Source organism: Panonychus citri, unplaced genomic scaffold, assembly GCF_014898815.1.
Source record: "Panonychus citri isolate SS breed McGregor unplaced genomic scaffold, ASM1489881v1 Contig00136, whole genome shotgun sequence".
NCBI classification, from domain to species: domain Eukaryota; kingdom Metazoa; phylum Arthropoda; class Arachnida; order Trombidiformes; family Tetranychidae; genus Panonychus; species Panonychus citri.
This window is the reverse complement of record NW_026515541.1, coordinates 1,386,014-1,407,308: the sequence shown is the minus strand read 5'-3', so window position 1 is coordinate 1,407,308 and position 21,295 is coordinate 1,386,014. Positions and strand designations below refer to the sequence as shown.

Genomic DNA, 21,295 nt, shown 5'->3' with positions numbered 1-21,295 from the left:
AAAGTCAATACAATCTAAATATTAAATCCACAATAGTTTTCAATACTTTACAGAAAAATATCTTGTATTGAGTAACTCGAGACTTAAAGCAAAAGCCTTTGCAATAACATGTAATACATTTTCAAACTCAATCTTGAATTTCATGTTATCCTTGAATCTTTTTCTCAACTTTTATTATAACCCAAATAATGTCCTTTTCTCATAACAATTCAATTTCACAGTTAATGTACATTTGGTGAGATAATCTTTCAGAAATCAAGATTAAAACGGCGATAATCTCAAGTCTCTCTCTACTACACTTTCATTATCTTCTCTTAATACATTCAATTATCTAATCTTATTGTCTTAGTGCTCGACCTTTAAAAGCATATCTAGAGTGGTGCTTGTATGAACTTGGAAAGTTAATCCTAGCAAAATGACCAGAATGACCTTGATATTTGTGAATGTCGATTGAATTTCATCAGAATTACTATTATTACTTAAATCACTGACGACTTCGAATGTTCAAAGAAAAGTTATTTAGAATGAGAAACTTATGAAATGTCCTGTAGACTGTGATCATCATCATGCTAACGAAAACCTCAGGAACAGTTGACTTTGTATTAATTTCAATGGAAACTTCAATCATCCTTATCATAATTATTATCACCACATGGATGGTTTAATGTAAAGAAATGATTGTATTCATTTTGCCATATCAAATGTTGTAGATTAATATTAATTTAGTAGCCTAGTGATTAGTAACTGGCAGATGAACATCAGATTAGATTATCATCCTTAACTCCTCATTCCCTTGTCAAAGTATAAAGGGAATACTTTGTATTTGATTTGGTAAAATTGTACAAGATGAGTGAGAATTTTTCGACCTTTTCGAAGAAAAAAAGACAATGACAATATCATATCCAGGGAATCATTTCGCCAGAAAAAAAGTGTAAGTGATCTGTTCATTTGATCGCAATCAGTTATATTGATTAGATTCGCACTTAGCTGTTAAGGCTATCAAATGTTTACGCTTAAGTTGAATTGAAGAGTCTCAATGCGGAAATTGTTTAGATGATGAGGATGTCCAATGTAGCAAAAATCGCTTGGTGAATGAAAAATCATTTTCAGAATTTTCTATCATGAGTCTGTTTTTTTCTGCTTCATCTTCATCGCCGATCATCATCTTCTTATTGCTTTTCTGTCTCTCTCTCTCTCTCTCTCTCTCTCTCTCTCTCTCTCTCTCTCTCTCTCTCTCTCTCTCTCTCTCTCTCTCTCTCTCTCTCTCTCTCTATCCCACCTTTTAGCACATCACTCCCAGTTTGCTATTCCTTTGAGATAATAATGATTATATTGGAACAGAAAAAATCAGTAAAAAGATGAGGAAAAGTTGAGTGACATATGAGCTTCTTCGAGCAGAAGTGAGAAAAAGAGAGAGGAGAGAGAGGAGGCATAAGTGAAAAAACGAGGGACCATTAGAATAAACAGCAAAAAAAAATGATGAAGATGAGGATGGAGAAGACAAGACACTAACCTTGAAATCTTTCAATATGATTGAGCGAATGATGAAGATGCTCGAAAAAAAGAATGAGGCGAAAAACTCTAGTGTGCATATGACAAAGAGTAGGAAATGTCAGGAAATACATCTGAAAGAGGAAAACAATAAGTGTAGCAAAGTCATTTGAGGTCATTCGAGATGAGAAGATGGGAGAGCAGAGAGAGAGAGAGAGGAGGAGTAGGAAGAGAAGGTAAAAGTCCCATAGATTATGTTAAATGTCGAGGGAAATGGGATAATGTATTTGAAAGTGATTGAAGATAAATGTTGTGTTGGTGATGCGGTTCATGTTGGAAGGCGGGTGATGAAAATTGGGCAGAAATCAACAAGGACAATGGTTCAATGTAAATGTTGACTTTTTGAGACTTTTAAGATTAAGAATCATGGAGATTTAGATTAGTTTGCTTTTCATCAGGGGGAAAAAAAGTTCTGCATCCTAATGAAAATGAATAAGGTGAAAAGTGAAAGGATAATAATAATAAGGAATCTGATGGATACCAAGGAATGTAATATACTATGATGATAATAAGAAATCCGAATGATATAAAGGTGAATGTTCATTTTTACTAAAGAGAATCTTTTGTTGAGACATTTTTTTTTCTCCATCATCTTCTTCATCTCTACCTTATTCTTGGATTATTATTATTATATGTATAACGAGTTATTGTCTGGTGTAGAGGTGGAAAATGATGATGATGAAGATTGAATATAATGTGAACTGTGTAAAAGGTAAACTACTTCTGAAGGATGAGGAAGAGGAAGAGACATGATGTGAACTCATCTTTATAATCTTATCCTCTTGTACTATGAAGGGGAAAAAAGGTAATGAGATGATGAACAGTATGAAGATGAAGGTGAAGATGAAGATTATGGTACAAATTTTTCACCTTGAATGAGATAAATACACAAAAATATACGATTCCCATTTTCTCACTCCCATCATCATCCAGCATTCCCACTCTTACTCTCATTTTTTTTGTAGACAAACAAACAAAAAATAAACGATGAGCCTCGAAAATACATTCATCTTGATATTTATCATCATAATGCAATGAGTTGCAGTTCTGTTTTTCCTCTTTATCATCTCTCCATCATCATCATCATCATCTATTGCAAATCTTTCAAACAATTGAACTTCAGTATTTTATCATGTTGATTATGATGCGAAATATTATCATGAAGATAAAGAATGATGTTCAGTTGTGATTGTAAGGAGAATGAAATTTTCTGCTTCTCATCATGATGGAAAATGAAAAGTTTTGTTGGAAGAAAAAAACAACAAACAAACAAACAACAAGAAGAAAATAACGTTAAAAGGCAACATCATCTTCTTCAATTTTATCTTAGCATCAAGGAGATGGAGTAAACATCTGATAAAGATGATGAAGATGAAGTGGAAGATAACCAAACAACAGAAATGAAAACAGTAAACATTAGTAAGGAAATAGGGATGCGGAAAAAGATTCTTTGTTCAAAAGATGAGGATGAATGTTGTTCCTTGTCTTTTACTCTCTTACACTCACAAAAAAAAGAGTTTGTATTTCAATAGAAGACAAAAAGATTCTCTTCTCTTTTTATATATTCTTCATCTAGTGTTTTCTCTCTATGCATCTTCATAAGAATGTTTCGATTATTTCTCGTTTCCATCTCCATCTTCATCTTCATTTCTCTCTCTTTCCAAATTCCATATTGTTTTCTCTGTCCACCTCCATTTCTATTTCCACTTTCACTCCTCTTCTTTTGGTTAACCAATGTATTTGTTGCTTCCATAGTTCAATGTTGTGCTTTTACCATTGAACATCTTCTTGTTATTGACCAGAGAGAGAGAGAGAGAGAGAGAGAGAGAGAGAGAGGAAAACTTTTCTTTGCTGTACTTTTACATCTTGATGACAATTTACTCCTTTTCTCCAGTGTTTACATTTTTTTCTCTAATACCAGGTAACAGTTTTCATGATGATGAAGTATAATGATGATGATGATTATGATGTGAATGATAAATCAACTTGTATTCTTACCTGGAAGTAGTTCGATATTTTTTCTGAACCATTTTACTCGAGGAGATGGTTTACTTGGAGAAACTAAACAAAGTAGAATAACTTTTTCTGATTCTTTTGCTTCGACAATATAATGATCAGGTGATGGTGATGATGACGATGATGAAGTTGTTGTTGTTGATGATGATGGTGATGTTGGTGAAGAGAATGGGATGTTTAAATTATCACTTTCTGGTGACACGGATCCAGTTATTGTTAAACTTTTTGGTGGCACTAGAAAGAGGAGGAAGGTGACAAGAAGAAGATGAGTGAAAAAAAAAGATGAGAAAATAAGATGATGATCATCATGAGAAGGATGATAATGATTATGTGTGAGTTTGTATGTGTGTTCTGAGGTGGTATTTGGCTGAAAGGAGGGGGAATTTAAACTCAAGATGATAACTTTTATGTTTATGATAAAAGTGATGATCATGATGATGATACCTTTTCACTATTCAATTCAGATTCTCCCTGAATTTCATCAGTATTATAATAATGATCATCTTTTAACTTTTTCACCCTGATTATCATCTTAACCTTGACTTGTCTTTCTCTCTCTCTCTCTCTCTCTCTCTCTCTCTCATCTCATAGTTACACAATAGATGACAAAATGAGAATTTTTTAAGAACTTTTTCCTCCAATTCTGGTGAAAATTCAATCTGATTTCACAACGAGTTAGTGTACATCTTTGTCTATGATGATGATGGTTATGATGGTGATTATGGAAAGTAACGGTTCCATTGATGCTTTTTTTGTTTACTTTGATTTTGTTCATCATCTCATGAAAATTTCTGAACATTTTTTTCCTCCTTTGACTCTTTCAAAAGATGACAGAAAAAAATGTTTACTAAATTTGCAAATGATGATTGACAGTACATGATGATCATCATAACTGTCATCTTCATCCAGAACTTTTTTTTCTCGTTGGTTCATGATTCTCAGTTTATCTTTCATGAGGTTGTATATAAAGTGGATAAAATTTTAAATTCCAAAAAAGAAGGTAAAAAAGAAGAGCTTTAGATTCATTCAGAGAAATCATCAAATGCATCAGGAAATTTGGTTCAGAATATTTATTCATCATGTAAATGGGAGAGAAAGTAAAGGAAAAAGGAAAAGGAAAAAAAGTTCTGTCTCATATCAACATGATGATAAATGACCAAGAGTAAAAGAAATCACCATCATCATCATGGATGATAAAAGATAAAGATTACTTATCCAATCTTATCTAATAGAAACTTATTCCCTCTCAAAGATCATGAAGATACATCTCAAAAATTGAATCTACCATGAACCAAAGATAAAGTTCTGATAGATTCACTGAATTGAATGCTGTAAAATTAATTATATTCAAATGGTTCCAGCATATACAAAATGAAATTTCTGATTACTTTGATTTAGTTACACATTTTTTGGATAGTTTTTGATTTCTGATATGATAATAATCAAGAGCTACCTTTTTTCATCATCATCATCATCATCATGAACATGATATTGAATAAATAGAGTTAAACTTAATTATGAATATATAACTATCACTGATGAACACATTGTTTGAGCATGAAAATCATGAATTTCACATCTTCATCTTTACTATCAGAATCAAGTTTAATATGTTTTTGACAGGAACATTTTGTCAACTGAATATTATATTATATATATCATGTTATCTGAATCAACAATCATCAGATATAAACAGTGAGCATTTAGCAAGACAAAAACTGTTGACAAAAATACTAAAACTTTTTGTTTCACTTGATTCATGTTATGTTATCCTAATGAAAAGGAGGATGAACTTTAGGTATATATATTAATATACTATTATTTAATCAGAATATCATGAAACGATAGAGTAAGAAAATTGAAATATCATGCAACCTCTTGAACTTTTAAATTATCTTTTAAAATGTAATTCAGGTCAATTCCAAGATAATATTATATATAAATATGCAGACCAATTTGATAATATTTAAAAGTTTCAATATATTTACACATAAGAATGAATCTTTCATGGGTATTCAATACCTTGAAAATGCCTGGGGGAAGGTGAGATGTTGTGAGAAATGTTGTTTCATGAAATTCAAAGTAATACATGTATGTATGTATGCTGATATTATGAAGAGAAAATGAATTTTCAAGAAGAAGAAAAAATTTGTAAGAAAAGTCAAATATGCTCAGCATTTGATTCTCAGGATTTTTCAGACCTTTTCATGATAAAATCTGAATGATAAATAATGCAAATGGAACTGTAATTGACATTGAACAACAGAAGACGATGGTGGTGGAAAAATAAAGGGTGGGGTGGCCGAGTTTTACTCTTTTACCTACTCTAGTTTTTTATCCTTCTTGTTTCATTTCAACTCTTTTTTTTTTTGCTTAAATTTTTGTTCATATTTTGTTATTTCGCTCTTACTGCTTCTCATGATCTTCCCTGTATGGAAAAACAGTATCATGAATAAAATATGTGTACCAATGAATAACTGAGTATTCATTTCATTCATTTACTTTTTTTTCTTTCAATTTTATTTGGCTTTTCACTCATATATTTTTACACTAATGTTTACAAAGTTTTCATGATATTTAGCCTTCAAATTGTATCGATACTATCAATTGGTTGATTGACTTTTTTTGTCTTCCACTTATTTCTTGATATCTTGTTAAGTGCTACTGGATTTGTCAATTCTGATAATATCACTGGTAGGGGAATCTTAATCTATTAATTGTTTTCTTCTTCCATTGCCTACAAGTTAAAAGAAGACAATTAATATGAAAAAGAGATTAAGCAATTTAATAATATTATTACCTTTCTTTTCATGTTATATTGCTAATCTTTTATAGTTTATGTATTCACAATGGTATTTTTAAGCTGGTGAAGGGAGGGAATTGAATGTTTGGAGAAAAAAAGTTCTAAGAAGATCAAATCGAAGCGAACAGAATCGACAGAGAAAAAAGTTAGTTTCTAAAAAAAGAGACACAAAAGATTCGAAGGTGAAAAAAGAGGTAAAATCTTTTTAATATGATAAGTTGGAAGCGATTTGCAAGCTCGGTACATGTAGAGAAAGTATGACTCTCTCTCTCTCTCTCTCTCTCTCTCTCTCTCTCTCTTGGAATAATAGTTTTATTTAGTCAAATTGATGAAAGATATTCACTAAGATTGCATGAAGTTTAAGTTGAAATTGTTTCTCATTACATGGGAACGTAAAAGGCTCAATTGTTAGTGTGATTTAGAGTCATTAGGTGAGCTTAAGTTTACTGTTATTTTTTATTTGGCTTGTTTGTTGTTGCAGAGGGAAAATATTTACAAGGAAAAACTTTTCATTTGCTATTTTATTTTCCATACAAAGTGGATTTACTAGAACTAAGATCTGGATGTTTTGAGAGAGAGAGAGAGAGAGAGAGAGAGAGAGAGAGAGAGAGAGAGAGAGAGAGAGAGAAATCCTCATTTCACTCCATAACATGAAGAGGAACAATGTAATTGCCGTTTAGAAATAAGAAAGACTCAATTTCCATCTCTATCTAATAATATGTACACACAATGTCAAAGTAATATTTTTGTACACAAAAAAAGGTAACTATCAATAACTTTTCAGATAATACTAAACTCTTGAATTAAATTATTGTTTACATTGCAATGGTAATGAACCTGAAAATTGCTCTTTTTGCATAAGTTAAATGCAAATTCAGTGACAAAGTAAATACTTTTAATTGCTCATCTTAATGCAAGAACTGCAATTGCCACTTATCAGGTATAAAAGGGTAATGGTAACAGATTTGATATTGGATTAGGTTAGGATGATGAAAATTTGAATGATTAAAGCGGTAAAAACAGAAGATTGATATTTACCTATTACTGTGAGCTGTGATGAGGCACGAATGGGAAGCTGATTTTGAGCTGGTCCAACTTGACATTGATATTCACCTTCATCTTCAATGGTGACACTGGTTATCCTTAAGTTGTATTGACCGATCGGCGAGTCCGAAATCATCCGATAACGAGGCATTCCTGGGATAGAAGATTGAAAACCTGTGGAATATTTTTCCAATAAACATTTTCATATGAAAATAATTAACATTAAAATGTTCATTAATCATCATCATCATCAATATCGACCATAAATGGTGCGAGTTACCAGTTAATCAAGCAGAAATATACACAATACAAAATCAACGAGAAAAGGTAAACAACAACATCACAACAAAAGTAGAAACGAAAAAGTCAAACTTTAGAAAACAATTAACGAGCACTTTTCATTATCATGAACCATTATCCTTTCGATAATTACAATGGTACAATAATTAATCATTTTTTTGGAATAAAAAAACTCATAGGAAATTAGATGAAGAGGAAAAAAGTATGATGATGATGAGCATCAACTATTAGGAAATAATTACCTAACCTTTTGCATGGAAACAAAAAAATACTGATAACCAGAAAGAGATAAATGAAAACAAATTCATAATGAACTTTGTTTCAGAGTAAAGGGTTACTCAGAATTATCTGTTGGTGTAATGAATTATGTATTATCCATGGTGAAGAGTTCAATTCATTCAGTTTCCATAAGTTGATTCTCTCTCTCTCTCTCTCTCTCTCTCTCTAACCTTTCAAGCTCAGTGTTCTGGGACAGAATTTATCTTCACCTTCTCTTCATGTAAAACCTTTTAGTCTGTTTCCATGATGGTTCAGAGTTTCAAAAGTTCCGAAAAAAACAACAACAACCTCACCAAGAGACTACATTAACTTTTTTTCTCCTTTTTGACTCTTCTTATTTATAATAATATCTAAATCTTAGTTCGCAATTTATTAATTTGATTGTCTAAACGAGGTAAAAGCATTTAATTTAATCATCAAGCAACTTCGAGGAAGAAAAAACTTTCTAATCCAATAAAAGGTTAATCTTACTACGTTTTTGTTTTCATTATTAATCATAAGTAAATTACTTTGGTTAATCAAATTTCAGGTTAATTAAGAAATTATTTCAAATCAAGTGAAATCAAGTGTTAATTGTAACAATTTAACTCCAACATCAATGTTATTTCAAGCAACATGATTCAAATTGTTTTAATTGTTACTATTTCTTTATGATATATTGATGATAATTTCCAGTAACAATCAATGTCAATGTTAAACTTGTGCTAATTATTATTATTATTACATTTGATTGTAAATGATTAACGAAACATTATTATTAATATTATATGGAGGGAGAGAAAAAGTTTATCACAAAGTTTTAATTCATACAAATTAATGAGCTAATTATCTTAATGAACAGTTAAAGTGGAAATAAATAATAACATGATAATAATAATGATTAAAATAATAATAGTGTTTAACAATTAAATCACAATGTTAATGGTTTTGATGGAAAACAATAAAGTTAATGTAAAATTAAAGAGTTACAATTAAGCGTAAAGGTGTAATTGTTATCAATTAACTGTTGTCATGTAATATTCAATAATTGATTGCAATTAAGTTGAAATAAGTGAAAATAGTAATTAAAATTGAGATTAAAATTAAAAGAGGAAAACAAAACTTTTACTTGATAATAATGCTAATAATAAAAAAGTGATTCTTAATGATCACAATCAATTGTCAATGTTTAATTGTTAGTACTCGTGGTTTATGTCAATCATGGTGATGATGATGATGATTAAGCTTTATGCTCAATAGTTTTGAGACAATTTAATTGTTCATGATTAGCTAATTACCTAAAAGTAAACCATCTTTGGCCCATTGGACGGCACCGACTTGATTTCCAACATGACATTGAATCTCAGCGGTGTCACCCTCGATTATTTCAATATCATTTGGCTTAATTATGAAATATTGTTGTTTCGATGATGAAGATGATGAAGATGATGGAGATGATGGAGATGATGATGATAATGATGATATTAAATCCTCACTTGAAACAACAGGATGACAACAATATAAAACTATGATGATGATGATGTTAATACAAAAGTAAACCTTTTGATGATATAACAATGATAATTTTAATCCTTTGAGCTTTTCCATTGCACGGAAAAAACAATCAGATTATTGATTATTATTATTTATTTAAAGATAATTATCAATTATGATTAAATTTTAAACTCCAATTAAAGTTGATTAAGTGTTGACACAATTAAACGGTTCAAATCACTGAGTCGTTGATCCCGTTGATGGATTTTGATTAAACAATTGATCAATTATGATTATTTTCCTATTATTACAAAGATACAATATTAATAATTATCTTAGTAAATTAACACAATTTATATTAGCATTTAGGTCACTTTGATTTACTTTTAGACATTTAATTCACTTGCAAATTGTTTTCCACACTACAAACTAATCAACTAATTGCTGGAGAAACTTTTCTTTTAATTTGGTTGATAAACTTTTAACTTTTTTGTTTTCGTTCAATTTTTTATTAAATTTGATTTTATAAAAAAAACTTTCTCTTTTTCGGTTCGTATCATTAAAATGGTTGATTCTCTGTAACGTTGATCACATCGAGAAATTTAATTATGTTCATTGATCTAATCAATGTGTTAGGATGAATGTTCCAAATGATAATGGTGAGTAAATGGTTACCTCAACATGGGAACAGTCTTATGGCTGCGCATTAGAACCTAAGAATATATATGAGAATCGATGATGTGATCGAGAGGAGGCTAAAATGGAGAGAAAAAAAGAAAAGCCAAAAAAATCGAAAAAATTGTAATCAAATTCCAAGAGAAAATAAACTGACATCTATTGTGGAGAAAAAAAGTTTGTTTCGAAAAAAGAAAAAAAATCTCTGTTCTTTTTGCTCTCACCAGATGGCGAAACTTTTCTCTTGTCCAGGGATCGAATTTGTTAGTTCAAATTAGAACCACAAGATGTCACCCCAAACACATCAAATTCGAAAAACGAAAAGAAAATTTCAAAATCAAATCGAAAAGAAGAAAAAAAAAACAATCAACTAATTAATCAGAAATCAACCAATAAAAAAACTTGAAGCTCAATCAAAATCTAAATTGTGATTAGACAATATTGCGAAAACGCTAAAGATTAGCCAAGAAAAAGAAATGAAAGCAAAATGAAAAGTTCTAAAACTAATCTAATCTTAGATGCAATTGATTTGATTAAAACGATTAGCCAGTTAATCCCATAGGTACGAGTAACAGTTGACCGTTTAATTTGTTTTATATTCAAATGTAAGAAAGTTAATTGTAAAGTAGTTGAAATGTTTACCATTAGGAACAGACTGACCATCAGCCAGTTTTACATTTCGTACTCAAGTTCTGGTCCCTCCTCCAGATCGCTCTTGATTACGCCTCCCGACTACATATGCCACTTGCCCATCAACAGCATCATTCAAACGTATCCAATCAGATCATCTGAACGTAGAGAGTGAGAGAGAGAGAAGAGAGAGAGAGAGAGAGAGTGCAACTTCCATCAACACCACAATCTCCACAACGTGAACGACACCAACACCAACAACATCAACACCATTTTCCATTAAAATAATAACAACAAAATCAAAAGTTTTTCGCATAAGTTTTCAATAAGTTTTTGTTTCGTTTTTGTTTTTGTTTTTGTTTATCTTTTTTTTTGGTTCTTCTCTCAAATTCTGTCCTCTCTCAAATCGGAATATGTTTCAACCTTATTATTATCCGATTTTTATTCCTCGATTAAGTTCGAGTTCAAGTTTAAACGAAACAGCGTTAGACTTATCGTTCAATGGATCTAAACATACCATCAACCTTTGTGACATTAAATCGTTAACATCAACAGTTAATTCATCAAAATCAACGACAACAACGACAATAATTAAACCTTCACCAGCATCTCCATCATCACCACCATCACCTCCAACAACAGTTATCACAACGGGAACAACAACCAATAAACCCTCATCAATATCATCGTCAATTTCATCATCTCATTCATCAACACCATCTCCATCATCTAAAAATGTCATTACAACAATTAAGAAACCCCGTGAACGTACAATGTTACCTTGTGAATATTGTGGTAAAGCTTTTGATAGGCCATCATTGTTACGTCGGCATCTTCGTACTCATACAGGTAAACATATCAATCATTTTCCTCTCTCTCTCTCTATAAAATGTTCTAATTAATAATTCAAATTGATCTCTTTTCCCATTGATATTCACGTTGACATTCAGGTGAAAAACCTCATGTTTGTGATGTTTGTGATAAAGGATTTAGTACATCGTCTTCCCTGAATACCCACCGACGTATTCACTCAGGTGAAAAACCTCATCAATGTAATGTTTGTGGTAAACGATTCACTGCCAGTTCCAACCTTTATTACCATCGAATGACCCATAATAAGGTAAGACCTTTGACCCTAATTGACAACTCAAATTCTCCAGACAAAAAAAAGAACTGACCACTAGAACTTTACCAAGAAATTTCATATTCTTTTACCTTTTCTCTATCTCTCTCTCTCTCTTTCTCCCTGAACGTGATTACACCTAAACAAGAATATGAATTAATATGATATTATTACATCATGATCATTGTTTAGATAATCATCTCTTGATTAACATTAATTGCAACAGAAAGTAAACAAAATAATTTAATTGGTGCAATTTACTTACTATAAGTTTTTCATTGTAAAAACTTTATCATTTTTCATTTACCCTCATAATCAAGTGCAAAGATAAGTTAACTAAATTAACTGATCATATCTTTGATTATCATGATAATATGTATAAATATATTTATAAATAATCATGTAAATGATGAAACAATTATTCGTTAATGATAATATCACTAATAATATTTACTTAATTCTTATGAATCGTAATCAAATTATATATCAAATTCATGATCAACTACCAACACTTAAAATAGTAAATAAAAAAAAAATGTAATTATCTTTTACCAATGATAATAATCATCATCAGGTAGCTCAAGTAGTAGAAGTAGTAATCAAATTAAATCGTTAATCACATTAAATTAAAGTCTTAAAGCTCACATGTATATAACATGATTACTAAATTAGATGCATATGATTAGATTTTAATTGTTGATATAATTTTAATTTACTTTCAGATGTAATTTTCATTGATACAGAAAAATAGTGAAAAATATTCACTTGATTTGTTGATTGTTATGCTTTTCTTTGTGTAACTTGGTTTCATTGCCAACAAGTAAACAGGTAAAACACACACTCAGGTAGATTAAAGGTAAACTACATTATGATGATCAGAATTGTTAATCATCATGATGATTAAAGTGATTATTGTAATTCACAACTCACAATATGAAAGAGCTCAGGTTAACCTTGAGAAATAATTTTCTCTCCTCTCTTATCCAGAGTATAACTTTTTTCTTATTGTATATTAATACCTTTACTTTTATTTTCTTCAATAGTGATAATTACATCTCTCTCTCCATCTTTTTGCCTCTTACTGTACTTTTCGAGTTACAAATGTTGTCCAAATGTTTTGCATTCATTTGATGTACTTTGAAATGCAATAATTATTTCAACCATTGATTTAGCTCAATTGATATTATTATTGATTCATTTGGGCGTTTGCCTTACCTGTCTAAATGCTGAGCGATTTCAAGTTTAAAATCAAACAATTTTCCAAGACCTTTATTATTAGTATTTCCAATTGAAAAAAAAATGATACAACAATTTGATTTTTCTTCATCAGATTAACATGATATTGAAATTGTTGATTTTTTCTTCTTATTTTTAATTGTTGGTTTGTGTGTTCTAATCCAATTCTAATCATTTGAAATTGAAATTTAAAGGCCAATGGAAGGTGAGAATTGCTGATGATTTTTAGAAATCAAGAGAGAGAAAGAGAGAGAGAGATTAAGGGCTGATTTTATGTTCTCTCTCCTTGGATAATCTTTATGAACCTGAAAATGATGAGGATGAAGATGAGGATGATAAAATTTTCCTTCCACACCAGTAGCCTTGGAGGTCGCCTACATTTTTTTCTGATAAATGGATAAGTTTGAATGGATATTACAACAAGTTTCCTTCATTGATCTTAAATGATTGTTAATTGTTGCTTCTAGTTTTTTTTCCCAGACCAATTAAGTCTTAATTAGTACACGATTTAACTGTTGAATAATCAACTGATTATCAAGCTAAAGTAAGAAACAGAGAGAAGGAGAGAGAGAGAGAGAGACTTGTTTACTTTGTCTTCTCTCTTTCTCTCAATATCTTATTTCTTGTGCATTGATTTCAACGATTATTTTTGCATGCAAGTTCATAGTGCAAATATATTACCAGTATATTTGTTGAAATAAATCATTTAATTACCACTATCATCATCAGGTAATCAAAGAAAAACAAAAAACTGTCACGGTTTCATTCAATTAGAAACTCTCATTGATAAAAAAAAATCTCAAATGAATGAATCAATTTTTTTTCTTCTTCTTTGCTTCTGAGAAAGTGATGATTCAGATAAACTGCTGATCATGATTATCATGTTTTCACAAGATTAGTTAATCCTTGAATTGAGTTCTCATCATCATCATCACCAATGGGACTTTTCAAACACATCTAATCATCACCATTATCATAATCATTATCATCATGGGTGCGGGATTGAAATTATAAGCTCATCAGATTTGAGAGAAATTTAAATTTGCAGTAAACAAAAAAATGACGACTTTCTCATTTTCTATTCTAAATCATTTATCGAAAATATATTAATAATTCAAGTAATTAATTCGCATAATGATGATGATTATGTTACTTTACAAGTAATCAGGCACGTTAATATTGGCCTAATGATCTTAAATGATAATTATAATCAATCAGAATTGTGAAGGATTGAAAAAAGAGAAAAATTTTTCATGGTCAATGAAGGAAGAAGTTGAGAAAAAAAGTTTAACTGAAAGGAGAAATATTTAATATTTCTAAAGGTAAATCGTTTTCGATATCGATTATTAATATTACCAATCGATAATTTCAATCAGATAACATGAAAATTGTTCAGTAATCACATGAGCGATTGAATGAGTTTTCTTATATATCTCTCTCTCTTTCATTCTCTCTCTGCCTTGTTTCGAGAGTCAAGCCTAACGATTACCTTTTCTTTACTTACGTTTTCCAAGTTACCTGTTGATCATATTACGCACTTTAATAGCGCTCATTGCTTAAGGCCTGATGAATTATCTTGCTCTTTCTTTTCCTCATCTTCATATCTCTCTCTCTCTCTCACTATTTCCACTCCTTCAATCTCTTACTTTCTCTCCTCCCAACTTATACTCTCTTTCTCTCTTTTCTTTACTGATACCTTGTCTATCAATATTCTCAAGGTGGAAAGCACCTAATTCCACCTTTAGCTGTATTGATGAATGACGATGATGGAAAATTTTTCTCTTTCAAACCGCTAGATTATTAATCAGCTCATTTCTCATGATTTTTATCATGTTATACAACTGAAACATGATTTTTTTCATCTTTTCTCTCTGTTATTTTCTTTAACAAATTCTCTCAATTTTGATTTACGTCAATTGTACAATTCCCTTCACCCACCTAAAGAGAGAGAGAGAGAGAGAGAGAGAGAGAGAGAGATTGCGATATTTTTAAATATCGTTTTGCATAATTTTCTCCTCTTTCAACAGTCAATCACTCCCACAAATCAGCTGTAAATGAGATAAATTATAAACAAATCATCGATATAATAATTATTACCTTTTTATTTTTTGCATCTGCATGAAGAAAAAAAAAGAAAAGGTTAATAAAGAAAAGTGATAAATCTCATTGATGCAAACCCGATGATAAAATGTTAACGCAACAACGATGGCGATGATAATTTATAGCTTTAGAACTGTAATATTATAAGAAAACAAAAAGAAGAATAAAAAAAACGAGAACAAGATCAAAATGATGACCACAAACAAATACCAACTGACCATAAAGTATTGATAACATAAAATTGCAATCAGAAAGTAATAATGATAATCTTGTGGTTACATAAAAAAATAAGATAAAGATCAATAAAAAAACACTCACCAGGTAAGCAAAAAGGTGAGATGTTGAGAGGTGTGAGAGTAAATAAATATAATTTTATATCAGGTAGCAAAGAGAGTGAGAGAGAGAGAGAGAGAGAGAGAGAGATGATGATGATGATGAAGATTACCTTGAAAGTTTTGTTGTTCATCAATTTCAAATTTACAGGAAGCTCTTGAAATGAACAATTCATAAAAACTTTTTTTCTTCACCATGATAAAGATGATTATGATTACCTGGAAAATGATAAGGGTTATTATTGTTGTCTGAACACCATAATAATTGATAGCTTATATTATATACTCAAAGTGCTGGTCAATTTTTTTTCCTACCTGATTTTATGTTATCATTATCAATGATTATCTATTTTATTTTTTACTACAATTAGATATTGATCAACAAACGGAAAGCAATTTAATCAGATGATTTTTTTTATTCTCTATTTGTATTGATATACATTGATGGATATTTATTTTATTTCTTATTGATGGTAAACAGAATTATTATCCACCCTTATCCTCTTCATGGTATATAGCTGAGAAAAAGAGAGAGACTAGGGAGTAGGGAGGGAGAAGAGAAGAAAATTCTATTTTCAGATATGAGATGATGGTGATTATCATGATGGAAGAATGGAGAATGAAAAAATTTCCCTTTCTTAGTTTTCTTCTTTGGGACAATATTACACGTACAGGTAGATCTTATTACTAACACCAAACAACAATCATCATCATCATCATTTTTTGCTTGCAATTGGGAGATGATGATGATACAGATGATTATGTTTATGATGATGATGATGATAAAGGTAGTAGCAAAGGTTTGCTAGATGATAAATTGAATCAAGATGCTTTTTCTCATCATCGTGAAAGAGATGATGATGATAATGATGATGATAGTAGTTGCTATTACAATTTTTCTCTCTCCTTTTCTCTATCAGTAGAATAGAAAATAATTACACTGTTTCAAAAATGACCCTCTCCCACTTTCTCTCCCTCTGTCTCTCTCCTTGAAATGTAAAGTCCAGTAATGTAGTAGTAGTAGTGAGAAGTACTAGAAAATTGTATTTTAATGGTTCTAACAACAAAAGGTAATAGAAAATTGTAACGAAAAGAAAAGAAAGAGAAGAAAAATTTATAATAAACTTTCATCTTCCAAGACGAAAAGGTGACCACTGTAATGATTTTCTAGCCACTAATATGTTGCAATCTTATTCTTCTTGCAAAATAGATCATCTCTCTCTCTCTCTGTAATAATATCATGGTCAGTAATTTCACCTCAACCTTGCACGCAACTTGTACATCAATCTTTACCTTTACCATTGGTTTCAAGTGTCAATACCTGTTGTTGTAATATCCTTTTCCATTAGTCTTACTTGAACCACACACAATCATGATTAAGATGTGTTCACTAGAATTTGACAAAAAGTTTGAGTCATTTTTTTTCCTCTCTCTGATTGTTTACAATTAATTAAATTATATCAAATGAAAGTTCAGCTATTCATCTACATTCATGAAAAATTTCAAAAAATTCTGATGAAAGGTTTTTGAACAATTAAATTTTGAAAAAAAATCGCGAAAATCAGAATTTTCACCATATTTTCGGATTAATGGCTTTTTAACGAGAACCAAAGGTCAATTTGATTTTGAAACACCAAAGATGCTCAGAGGCAATGATAAAAACCGTAAGTTAAAGGTTATCATGAAATCGCATATTAAAATACCTAATTTAAAATTCTGACCAAACGCATTTCTCTCATGTTAATTCTCAGAGAATAACATAAAAATTTTGAAAATTTGGGAACTTTTTCAAAATTTAATTGTTTAAAACCTTCATCAGAATTTTTGAAATTTTCATGAATGTAGATGAATAGCTGAACTTTCATTTGATATAATTTAATTAATTGTAAACAATCAGAGAGAGGAAAAAAAATGACTCAAACTTTTTGTCAAATTCTAGTGAACACATCTTATTATGATGATGATGGTGGTGGTAATGGTGATGATAGTATATCCCAAAAGTATCAGGGTGCTAAAAATGCTACTTCACCTTGCACGTTACATTTGAGTTTTGTTGGAACTTTTTTTCTGTCCGAAAAAGTTATCAGAACATTTCAAGATTTTCTCTCTCTCTCTCTCTCTCTCTCTCTCTCTCTTTCTTTCTTTCTTTATAAAAATCTACCTGTATCTCTGAGAGTAACCTCATTCTCCTTAAAGCTTGCAAATTGATCTCACTACCTCCCGATGATATCATAAGATTCATCATCTTCACCCTTAGGTTTATCATCATCATCATCAAAATCTTTCTTACCTGTTACTTTTTCTGGACTTGTCACATTTTTACTTTCATATTAATCATATTTATCTTCTTGATCCAATGATCAAGATGATTTTTCATTTCATCATCATCTACACATAATGTATATACATACATATACACACACACAAGAAGCATTAACATTCATATACCATTTATAATCTAGATTCATTTCTTTTATGATATTTGAAAGTTTTAGAAGCAAAAAAATCACCAAATTTGTTCATTAATCAAATAAACAAATTATCGTGAAACAGGTAAGTCTCATTAGTCACTTAGTAGCTCTTGAGTGAGACCATTTTTCAAACCTACCTGAACATAAACACACTCATATGTACACCTAAAGTTACCTGGATTTATGGGGATGAAGAAGAAGGAAAAAGAAATGAAATATTATCTGAAAACATTGACAAACATCATTTGCAACTTTACCTTTGCAATTTATCATTTCAAGTTTTCACCTTTATTGCAATTTAATCATGTTACTTGTATTACTTACAGATTAACTGGATTAATGGGTAGAGAGAGAGAGAGAGAGAGAGAGAGAGAGAGAGAGAGAGAGGTCAAGTCCTAATGTAAATAATGATAATCTCCAAGATTTTGCATCTCTTGTTGTTTTTCAATCAATTTAATTTATTTTAAATTGACCTAAATTGTGATATTGTTAATCTAATGATGATATAATCATCAGTCATAAAGTTAGCTTATATTGCTTTTGAACACTCAACGATAATATTTTTTTTATTGGTCATACAATTTGATACAATTTCAAGTTACCCAATAATAATAAGATTTAATATATTAATCTGTACAAAGTGAGTGTACAGAGTCAATTGTAATTAACTTTCGTTGTTATTAAACTAATGGTTAACTATTAGTTTGATTCAGTGTTTGCCATTCTCATGATTATGATTAAAATTGGAACTAAGTTTCCAGTTGAAACTTTCATCATGTAAGAATAAATTTTCATTTCAAATGTATTAAAATCTATCCAAGAAAATTTAGATTAGTAATATTTTTCCTTAAACAATTACAATTAAGCTCATATAACTCATATGATTTGTCCATTTCTCTGTGAAGATAATTATCAAAGTAATTTGATAATCACATAATGGAACCAATATCAATTAGAGATGATTAATTTGGAGAAAACTTTGAACAAGCTTAACAGTTAAAGTTTTTAGAACTTGACAATTAAAGTTAATTATCTCTCTTTCTCTCTGTTGATATTCTTACAGGAAAAACCTCATAAATGTAGCCTGTGTTCAAAATCATTCCCAACCCCAGGCGATCTCAAGAGTCACATGTATGTCCACAACGGTTCTTGGCCTTTTAAGTGTAACATTTGCGGTCGTGGTTTTAGTAAACAAACCAACATGAGGAATCACATGTATCTTCATTCAGGTAAATTCAAATTCTGTCCCAGAACGAGAACTGGAAACTTGACCTAATTATTGATAATCAACTTTTCGATAACTAAATTGATTGAAACCTTTTACTTTTTCAGGTGATCGTCCTCATGAATGTAAAATTTGTCGTAAAAAGTTTGCCCTCCCATGTAACCTGAGGGCTCACCTTAAAACCCATGAGGAATCAACTGCAACTGAAAAATGTTCCAAGTGTAATCGTGAATTTAAACTCAACTCGGGTTCTCTGGTATTAGGATTTTGTCAAGATTGTTATCGAAGTACCAATGGAATACCTTTACTAAGTCATAAGCTAAGTAAACATAAATAAAGAGTCAAACATGATTGAGTTTCAATCCAAATAATTCAGATAATAATTGATCAGAATCTTCATGATAACAATTTTAAAGTAATAATAATCATCTTCATCGTCACAATCATCGGTATCACCATTACCATAGTCATCAACCATCAATCTAATTTAATTCATGGACTTTATTTTTGTCGCTTTTTGTTAATATAAAAAACAAAACCCACTCTCATGGACCAATGTGGTGACCTAACCCAAGAATAAACCTCAACCATTGATAAGATGTGAGATCCTTATCAAGATAATATAAAGATGAACAATAAATAAAAACAAACACCAAAGACCTTTGACCTTCCATCTGATGGACTCTCAGCACGTAGAAAAAAAAAGTTTGGACAAAGTTTCGACAAGTGTATGTGACCATTAAGGATAATCGAAGCAAAAATAATCTCCAGTGAACTTGGAAGATATGAAAACGATAATCTTCAAAGAAGAAGAAGGAAAAAAAATGAACAAAACAAATACGAAGTTTGGACATGATAATGAAATCGTAACAGTTTCATTTCCGTTTCTCTTGAACAAGCGAAATGAACTTTCAACACTCTAACCATCACCCACCACCTACTCAATCACTCATAACACACACACACACAAACACTCACACATACACATAAACACACTCATGAATTAATGGTACCTCTTATTTTTATTTCGTCACCTTGAACAATTTTCTTGTCCCATAAAAGCACCAACAGCGAAAAACGAGCGCAAACTTTTGAAAATTTCTAGTAGATTTTTTTTTCTATTCTCTATTTGTATTTTATCCTAAATACTATTTTTTTCTGTATTCAAATTATGTTCTAAATACTCTTGCAAAAATGGTTAATCCACAATTTAAATTGTAAACTCAAAGTTTTGAAATTAACGAAACAAAACGCAAAGAAAAAAAGAAAAAGATAAAACAATTGACCAGTGAAAACGAAAAAGAGTCTGAAAAGTTATTATCGAGAAAAACTTTCTATTAATAATATATCAAGATCGATTTCGCGCCAAAATAAATGACAAAACAAGGAAAAGGGAGAAATCCTTTGTTTCTCATAAGTGAAGGGAATATGAAGATGAAGATAAGAAGGAGGGATGAAGATAAAAACAGAACAAGAGAGAGAGAGAAACATGTAACTAATGCATAGCTGATGTGTCTTCGAGTTAATAACAAAATCATCAGCACTGAACGGGAAAAGAAATCAGCACTTAAACAGATACTCACTCACCACTAGCACGTTACAGCTAATGAGATGTTATCAGCGATACCAGGCAAGCCTTACAAACTGTTTGTCAGCTTGTACTAGTTGATATTTCAGCTGCTCCTGTACTGTCCCTTACTCATCTTCATCCTTATCTTCATCTTCATCCCTCTTTCTCTTTCTCTTTCTCTCTCTCCTTTTTTTACTTATTTTCAACTCACTTGCTTTTTTCTCATCTCCATCGATTGACCATTATCATTATATTACTTTCATTGATATTAGTTATTAGCTAAATTGTTATCATCTGTTTCAACCGATGCCGCACACACACACACACACACACACACACAATCAATCCCATTGATAATATATTGCGACCCAATGTCATTAAAAAAAAGTAGCTACTAAAAAACCCGATACATAAGATTCAGGGATAAAAAAGTTCAGCTGCTGCTGTTTACTACATGATGAGCCTGG

The 21,295-nt window shown here is 30.5% G+C and overlaps 2 protein-coding genes across 2 annotated transcripts in view; one reads left to right on the top strand and one right to left on the bottom strand.

Annotated features, from left to right (window-relative positions):
* LOC128392688 (nephrin-like) overlaps positions 1–10,162 on the bottom strand; it is a 78,314-nt gene extending 68,152 nt beyond the window's left edge. The window contains exons 1-3 of the mRNA XM_053352754.1: positions 9,271–10,162; positions 7,409–7,588; positions 3,550–3,801 (exon numbers count right to left, since the gene is read on the bottom strand). Of these exons, the coding sequence (XP_053208729.1) occupies positions 3,550–3,801; positions 7,409–7,588; positions 9,271–9,580 (742 nt within the window). The 5' untranslated portion in view covers positions 9,581–10,162. The remainder of the gene's footprint in view (positions 1–3,549; positions 3,802–7,408; positions 7,589–9,270) is intronic.
* Positions 10,163–10,740: 578 nt separating this feature from the next.
* LOC128392397 (zinc finger protein 239-like) lies at positions 10,741–20,560 on the top strand. The gene is made up of 4 exons (XM_053352419.1): positions 10,741–11,620; positions 11,722–11,891; positions 19,097–19,262; positions 19,366–20,560. Exons 1-4 carry the CDS (start codon positions 11,185–11,187, stop codon positions 19,593–19,595), a joined length of 1,002 nt encoding a protein of 333 aa, XP_053208394.1. The 5' UTR covers positions 10,741–11,184; the 3' UTR covers positions 19,596–20,560.
* The last annotated feature ends 735 nt before the right edge of the window (positions 20,561–21,295 follow it).